General features: G+C 42.4%; 2 protein-coding genes across 2 annotated transcripts in view; both read left to right on the top strand.

The window, feature by feature from the left end:
- The first annotated feature begins 991 nt into the window (after positions 1 to 991).
- Positions 992 to 3,557, top strand: LOC103383174 (cdc42 homolog). The gene is made up of 3 exons (XM_008316207.3): positions 992 to 1,596; positions 1,795 to 1,853; positions 2,432 to 3,557. Exons 1-3 carry the CDS (start codon positions 1,233 to 1,235, stop codon positions 2,930 to 2,932), a joined length of 924 nt encoding a protein of 307 aa, XP_008314429.2. The 5' UTR covers positions 992 to 1,232; the 3' UTR covers positions 2,933 to 3,557.
- A 297-nt stretch (positions 3,558 to 3,854) lies between these two features.
- Positions 3,855 to 7,952, top strand: part of arhgap19 (Rho GTPase activating protein 19) — a 4,939-nt gene continuing 841 nt past the window's right edge. The window contains exons 1-10 of the mRNA XM_025058416.1: positions 3,855 to 4,030; positions 4,754 to 5,028; positions 5,121 to 5,201; positions 5,441 to 5,650; positions 5,738 to 5,964; positions 6,315 to 6,394; positions 6,730 to 6,802; positions 6,966 to 7,172; positions 7,266 to 7,376; positions 7,841 to 7,939. Of these exons, the coding sequence (XP_024914184.1) occupies positions 3,987 to 4,030; positions 4,754 to 5,028; positions 5,121 to 5,201; positions 5,441 to 5,650; positions 5,738 to 5,964; positions 6,315 to 6,394; positions 6,730 to 6,802; positions 6,966 to 7,172; positions 7,266 to 7,376; positions 7,841 to 7,939 (1,407 nt within the window). The 5' untranslated portion in view covers positions 3,855 to 3,986. The remainder of the gene's footprint in view (positions 4,031 to 4,753; positions 5,029 to 5,120; positions 5,202 to 5,440; positions 5,651 to 5,737; positions 5,965 to 6,314; positions 6,395 to 6,729; positions 6,803 to 6,965; positions 7,173 to 7,265; positions 7,377 to 7,840; positions 7,940 to 7,952) is intronic.

Here is a 7,952-nt window from a genome sequence, read left to right as displayed (position 1 = left end):
AGGTCAGACCTGTGTGTCCTGGGAAAGTCGGCTTCTCCATTTAAATGTGCACATGTTGCGGCCTTCTGGTGGCTGCGTGAATGCACACGGTGACAGATGGCCCCGGCCCATAACTATAGAGTCCGAGTAGGATTTAAAAATTGTTATATGTTTTGTTTTTCCCCCCAGAAAGTGAAAGGAATAAATTTAATTAAATCACTTGATTTTTTTTTTACTTATCAGGCGTTTTTTTAGTTTGTTTAATGAATAATAATTAAGAAAATAATAATAAAAGAACTGACAGTTCTAGATTCTGCAGTTTTGTAAGTTTGGAATTTTTTTAATAAATTAGTAAATGGCAAGAAATCCCAAAAATTCAATTTTTGACTAGAATTCCCTTCTTTGTGCTCAAATACTGTTAAAATGACTGTGTTTTCTCTTTCAATCTAACCTGTGTAGCTGTAGGTTAAAAAAAGGGCTTTCACCACTAGGGGGCGGCAGACCTGTCACATCAGCGCTCAAGGAGAAATATGGTGAAGTAATGTCTTCCATTTTTTATTCCTCTGTGATTAAGGCAGGTGTGTGAAATTCACGCCTGATCGCTGTAATTAATTAGTGAAAATCAGTGGAATTTAATTATTTCACGCATTTTGATTCATGGATATGTAATAATATAATATAATATAATAAAATAAAATATAATATAATATAATATAATATAATATAATATAATAGTGATTCTGAGTCTTTATTGAGAGTTCGCTTTAACTTTTTATGTTTAAAAATCATAAACCACGTGATCAGACTCCACGCTGCGGTGAGGTGACTCACTTTCTGCAGTGAATTTTTCCTGAGGCACAAAAAATCAAACCTATTGTATATATTATATATATATATATATATTCCGTTTTTCTGTTTCTGTTTTAAAAACAACCTACTGTAATTCAGTTTAACAACAATGTGCTGAAATGTCACAGTCAACGGAACGGAGACTCTGTGTAAGCTGGCGTCATTTCACCGGGAAAGCTGCTGAGCCTCAGATGTCGCTCTGCTGCTAAGCCTCTTAGGATTCACGAGCAGAGCAGATGCAGAGAGAATGCCAATCAGGAGAGGCTCCCGCTGAGAGGGAGAAACCAGGCTGCTGCTGCTGCTGCTGCTGCTGCTGCTGCTACAAACCCTCCACCACCATAATCAGATGTGGTCGTGACTTTGGTCTATGTCTTTTTAAAGGCAGCAGAATCCACTAAGAATGGATGGTCCACGGACTCACTGGCGACTTTGACGCATCAAACAGACAAACACTGACGTGGGGGGGGGCTTCAAACATGCTTCCCCAGGACACAGGGAGACAGAAGCCCCGCCGTAGATCCGACCTGGCGTGCGGAGCAGACGAAAACCCCCCGGTTCCGCCTCCGCGCCTGAAGAGCCGGGATTTCCCAGTGACCGTGAAGCGGCGGCGCTCGGGCTGCGGCTCCGGCTGCGCGTCTGCGGCCGAGCACAAGGTGAAGTGCGTCCTGATCGGAGACGGAGCTGTGGGTAAGACCAGCCTCGTCGTCAGCTACACCACCAACGGGTACCCGGCGGAATATGTCCCGACAGCCTTTGACAACTTTACCGGTAAAAAAAAAATGTCTTCACAACGTGGCCCCGCGATGGGCACAGTTTTACGCACGGGTTTCACGCACAGCAGAAGATTAGAAAAAAAATTATTACATAATACTTGTGTGCTATAACCTGTACGATCACATCTGTTTTTTATATACAATCAATCCCAAACATGTGGTGAAGACTCTGTGTAACTCTGTGTTTGATCAGTGACGGTGGTGGTCGACGCTAAACCAATCAGGCTGCAGCTCTGTGACATGGCCGGACAGGTGAGGTCATTACTTTAACACTCTGGGTCTCCGGGTCCGTAAACAACTGTTTACCTGTAAACATCTCTCTGTCACCACAGACATGGGGACAGGCTGGTGAACCAGTCAACGTAAGTCAGTCATCAACCAGTCAGTAACAGTAACTCGAACTGCCCCCTGTTGGTTGACCCCGCAGACAGCTTTCAGCCCTGAATCCCTTTAGACCACTTCAGTCCCTAAAGTAGCTCTAATCCGACAGTAAATAGCGCCCCCTGTTGGAGTAAGATGTTAATTATGAATTATTTCCTCCCAGTGACAGCCTGTTCTCCATCGCCCTCTATTGGCCCGTTATAATAATAATAACTATAACAATAATAATGATGATGATGATGATGATAATAATGATAATAATAACATTATTATACATAAGTACAGGTTACATTATTTTACAACTATTTTACTATTAATAACATAATACTATGTTATTTTATTGAACTACTTTTTATCATAAAAAACACACTGTGAAAATACTTATAGTTCCTATAAAACACACAGCAGAGTCTTACCTTGTGTACTTTTTGTTTTGTTGCTTCATTGAGGCGGAGCTGGAACACCTGCGGCATCTTTGCTACAAGAACGCCGACGTCTTCCTCCTGTGCTACAGCGTGGTGCGACCGTGCTCATTTCGTAACCTGAAGGACAAGTGGGTCCCTGAAATCCGTCACCGGTGTCCAGACTCTCACCTGGTCCTCGTCGGCACTCAGTTGGACCTGAAGGAGGACGTCCAGGTGCTGATCCAACTGGCAGACAACCAGCAGCGGCCGGTGGACGCCGAGGAGGGCCGGCGGTTTGCTCAGGAGCTGGGGGCTGTGAGCTTCACGGAGTGCTCAGCCCTGACCCAGAAGAACCTGAAGGATGTGTTTGATGCAGCCATCTTGGCCAGCCTTCATCAGACTGACAACAACAACGACGACAGCAGCGTCCAGGAGCAGAGGATGACTCTGAGGAGGAAAACACCGGACAAGATCAAGAGCCTGTCAGAAACCTGGTGGAAGAAGATCAGCTGTTTAATGGGAGAGCACGGCTGTGACGTCACGTGAAGAACATCAACACGTCACTGCAGATGTTACTGGAGTCCAGTTAGACTCCGGTTGAAGATTTCTAACTGGTTTTAGATCAAGGATGATTTATTATTATTATTATTTAACTCTTACTTAGAAGTTTATTTATATTCACACTAATTTATTATCTAATTATTTAATAGCTGATTTGGTTATTTTTTCTTAACACTGATTACAGAAGAATGTTCAAATGCCTTTAATAAAAGAGAAGAAAAAATATGTTGTACTTTGAGTTAGACTTCACTACTTGCCTACTGTACCTACTGTAAATAATATTTCATTCATGAATGTTGCACAAAAACATTAAAAAGCAAAAAAAAATTAAATGACAGAAAAAGCACAGGACATTTATCTGAGCATTTCCACAGGTTCTGGTCCACGGCCTTCTCTAATTGGAACAGGCAGGACCACCTGGACTGGATTAGACCAACATATGGAGCCTGTTTTATTTTTACACTCAGGCTTTGCACCTGCAATTCCAAGGAAAAACAATTCTATTTTCTTATTTCTATTCTGAATTCAGAACAGTGTAAGTCTTGACATCTACTTTTGGCCTCACATACTAATATTTTGTGTTGAAATTGCAGTTGGATAAGATTGTGAAGTGAAATACTGCCACCTACTGGTGGTAACAAGGACATCGTCTTATCGTCTTGGCTGATGAAAAACAGACACGGTAAAACAACACACATTCAATAAATGGCAATATTAAAGTGAGAGAAAAAAGAAAACAGTGCAATAAAAAAGAATTCACAGTCTCGATATATGTGATCTACAATAATGTGGTATGACCGGAAGTAGGTTCTGAGCAGAGGCTGTCTAGGACAGTGGTCCATGTTTACACCGCACAAAGTCGTCCTTTCTTCAACACAGAAGATGTTTTTTTCCTCGTACTGAAAAAATTCAAACCGTCCAATCAGAGCGAGGCTCATGCAAATCTCAGCCACAAAGCCACGCCCACAACAGACAAACAACCAACGGTGAGTGAGATGGGCGGGGCCAGGAGGACAACAGCGGAGGATTCAAACTGAACATGGCTGCGGGGAGAGATGTCGAGGAAAATAATCAAAATAGAAGGTAAGAATGGTTTTAAGTCGCCTGTGTTATGGACATATTTTTAATACTACGCTGCGATACTTTCGGAAAAGTGGTTTACAAAGTTTCTACCGTAGAAAACAAGCGACTTCCTCATAGCGACTGTCATTCCTAGCTTTAGCTTAGTTAGCATAAAGCTCCAAAAATGTATGCGGGTTGAAGTATTTTTTTTCTCTTTTGTCAGGGTGAGGTGTTGTCGGCACAAAAATAAGTAAGTTTGGACGTTTCTTCAGTTATAACCGTGTGATATTACTGTTTATCTGCCATCTGCAACTCGTCTGTTTGTGTATTATTGCCATTAGTAAGGGATGTTCACGGTACACAGTCTTATAAAGTGAATCCTTTGTCCCTTCGTTTTATTTTTCCAAGTGTACAGTTAAATTGGCAATATTTTTAGACTTTCGTTTCAAATGAAATAATATATCTTTTTAATTTAGTTTATTAAGACCGGGCGTCTGAATTATATAGCTTGTAATACTTTCATATACATGCAAAAATAAACAATATAAAGAACCGGAAGTTTGGATTAAGGCTGCCGAAGAAGAAAGCATCATGACTAAAATAAAGTAAATAAGTACAAGGTAGACTGCAAAAACAATTGTAAAATAATTTCTATGCATAGGGACAAATCAGTTGAAGTGTTCTAAAGACTGTAATAAATAAAGTAAAAGTTGAAAATATGTCTTTGCTCCTCCTCCTCTGCAGAGGTACAGTTTGCAGCATGGTGATCAGTCAGGAGGAGTCACCAGGGGGCTCCAGTGCAGGCCGACCACCCGTCATCTTCAATCCAGACTTTTTTGTGGAGAAACTTCGCCACGAGTGCCCAGATGTTTTCCTGGAGCTGGTGCTGAGTAACATCACTCGTCTCATCGATCTGCCTGGCACCGAATTTGCCCAGCTCATTGGCGAGGACAGTCCCAAGACCCCAACGGGAGGAAACGGGGGCTTCTTTCGTTCATTCAACTTCCTCAAACGTAAAGGTTAGAGTTCAGATGGTCTGAATCTGTTAAATAATTACTGGCAAAGAACTGCAAAAAAAAAGTTTGACAATAAATTATCCATTCTATCTCAGATAAAGGAGTCATGTTTGGAACTGCATTGACGGAAACCTGCATTGCTCAGATGTACCAGCTCATCGAGTATCTCAGCAGAAGTAAGTCGTTTGAAAAATTTTATTCTCATGTTCTTTTTGGTTCATACCCGTGTTATGTAGAATCTAACACCATCAGCTGTACACTGTACAAACCCACCCAAAGGATGAAAAAAAAAGTGTGACTTTTAGTCTGGAAAATACGGGAAGTCTACAGTCACCTTCTTTATATTGCGTAATGCCAGTAATCAAGATATATATATTTTTTTTTTACTTTTCACCTCCTTGTGTCGCGGTCTCAGATCTGCACGTGGAGGGTCTGTTTCGTGTGCCAGGAAACAGCGTTAGACTTCAGTCTCTGAGGGAACTTCTGAACAGTGGATCAGACGTCAAACTGGACTCAGGAGACTTTCACCCCAATGACGTGGCCACGCTGCTCAAGACTATCCTGGGTGAACTGCCTGAACCTCTGCTCACGCACAGACACTTCCACGTGCACCTGAAGATAGCTGGTGAGGAAACACCCACTTCTGAGCTCTGGAGACAAACAACGGTGGCATTTGGTATTTTTTTATAGTAATAACTCGTCTGTCTCTCAGACATGACTCTGTTCGACGAGCACGGCAACAAGACCGCAGTTCCCAACAAGGAGCGTCAGGTGGAGGCCCTGCAGCTGCTGTTCCTCCTCCTGCCTCAGGCCAACCGCTCTCTGCTGAAGCTGCTGCTGGACCTGCTCTACCACACGGCCAAGCAGCAGGACAAAAACAAGATGTCAGCCTTCAACCTGGCCCTGATGTTTGCCCCACACGTGCTGTGGCCCAGACATGTAAGAATCACAGAATCTGAACCACACTGCTGTGACGCAGGCTCAGGATAATACAGGCTGTTATTTTAAATGACATTGTGAAGCTGAAGGTTATTCAACTGTATCTGTCTGTTTGATCGAACCATACTGATGTTTTGCTGAATTCCTACTGGCCTGTTAGTACTTGTCAAGCCTGTCCTGAACTGTACATTTATCTGTGTGAAATTTCTGGAATGAACTACAGTAGGTATGGGAATTAGGGAAGGACCGTTTTTATTTGTCTCATTTTCAGTCCCATCCTCTTGATTTATAGATTTATAATGATTTATATTATTGATTTATAATTTTTTTTCTTCTGTTTTTCCAACCAGATGACTGCTGGTGACCTGAAGGACAATCTGAAGAAACTAAACAACAGCATGGCCTTTCTCATCAAACACTCACAGAATATATATTCCTTGTGTCGAGAACACACACACATACACACACTCACACACAGTGTCTGGTCTACAGGAGTTCGGAGGACTTCAATTATATAATCTATTCTAACCTTGACCATTACAAACTGTTTTAATCCTTAATCCCTACCCTAATTTTTAATCCTTACAGAAAACTAAAATTTCACAAAAAATGTCCCCACAAAGACACATGATCTCACAACAAAGGATTTTACAAAAATAAATGTCCTCACAAAGTGTGCCCTCATGATTAACAGTGTGACATAATGACGTGTGTGTGTGTGTGTACTGTCCAGGCTCCATTAATGACGTGTGTGTGTGTGTGTACTGTGTACTGTCCAGGCTACCTGCGTGACTACGCCAGGGTCCACTTCAGTTCCACCAAGTCTGTGCAGACCAAGGTGAGTGGTTATCAGAATGAAGTCAACCAGCAGGGGGAGCAGCTTAACCTTCTTTCTTTCCTCGGCTCATAAGTAAAAGAAGACACTAGATGGCACTATGTAGCCTTGTTGTTTTGGAAGCTCCCGGACTCGGCCTGAACTTTTCCGTCTTCCTCTCCCCCAGGATGACCTGGAGCTGTTGGCAGTGAACAACTCTCCTGCTCAGCGGACTGCGTTGCCCATGAAGAGGGCGGCCGCTCTGGGCCCCGGCTCTGAGGACACGTACCAGTCGCCGGCTCAGCAGTACACGGAGGAGGCGCTGAAGGAGCTCTTCAGACACGTCAACCAGAACATGCCCGACTCTGCCAAGAAGAAGAAGCTGGTCCGCCAGGTCTGGGACATGGACGCTTGTTGAGACGTTTCTGATCGTTTTGACAAATAAGTTGTCAGATGTAATTGTGTCTGTGTGTGTTTACATGTACAGCTTGTCAAACAGACCACTACAGCAGTGACGCCTAACAATGAGAATCACCATGGATTACAAACAACCACCAAGAAACATCCTCGATCACGGTCCTTTGGAGGCCTCATCAAGGTACGGACTAAAACTTTCTTCATTTTCTTCTTCCTCACATTTTTTTTTTCTTATGAAATTTGTCATGGACATTTAAAAAGAAGAGAAATTTAGGAGTATATAAAGCTAACAGTAGTCTATACTATTGCCTGTTTTTTTTTAAATTTTTTTATTCTAATATTTCCTCCTGTTTAGGGGTAGGTATGGACAAGAGTCTGGGGATACGATACGTTTAACGATACGATATATTGCGATACTATAGGGATGGTGATATATTGCATGCTTACCATCAGGATACTAACATCGGAACAGAGGGGTTTATATTTGTAAACATTTTTTTCAAAAATAAAATGTATATGAATATTTGACTCTTAATTGTTAATAAATATATGTATAAAAAATCTATACAGTGCTGTAAAAAATATTGCGATACATTAGCATATCATTGTTTTCTCACACCCTGACTCCTGATGTTGTGACGACAGCGTAAAGCCCGCGGTGATCAACAGACGACGCAGCGAAGGGTCAGACACGTCTCACCTGATGCCGTGAGCAGAACCGGGAGGAACGGAGGGACAGAGAACGTCGGGCCCCACG

The sequence above is a fragment of the Cynoglossus semilaevis genome, chromosome 9, assembly GCF_000523025.1.
Source record: "Cynoglossus semilaevis isolate Cse_v1.0 chromosome 9, Cse_v1.0, whole genome shotgun sequence".
In the NCBI taxonomy this organism is placed as follows: Eukaryota; Metazoa; Chordata; class Actinopteri; order Pleuronectiformes; family Cynoglossidae; genus Cynoglossus; species Cynoglossus semilaevis.
Note: the sequence above shows the minus strand (reverse complement) of the source record. Positions and strands in the feature narration are given on the sequence as shown.

Excerpts from the sequence above, each read along its gene's own strand:
- LOC103383174 (XM_008316207.3), top strand. The coding sequence starts at position 1,233 with ATGGTCCACGGACTCACTGGCGACTTTGACGCATCAAACAGACAAACA. Across the intron at positions 1,597-1,794 it reads AGCCTTTGACAACTTTACCG|TGACGGTGGTGGTCGACGCT; the intron begins GTAAAAAAAAAA and ends GTGTTTGATCAG. Across the intron at positions 1,854-2,431 it reads TCTGTGACATGGCCGGACAG|GCGGAGCTGGAACACCTGCG; the intron begins GTGAGGTCATTA and ends TGCTTCATTGAG.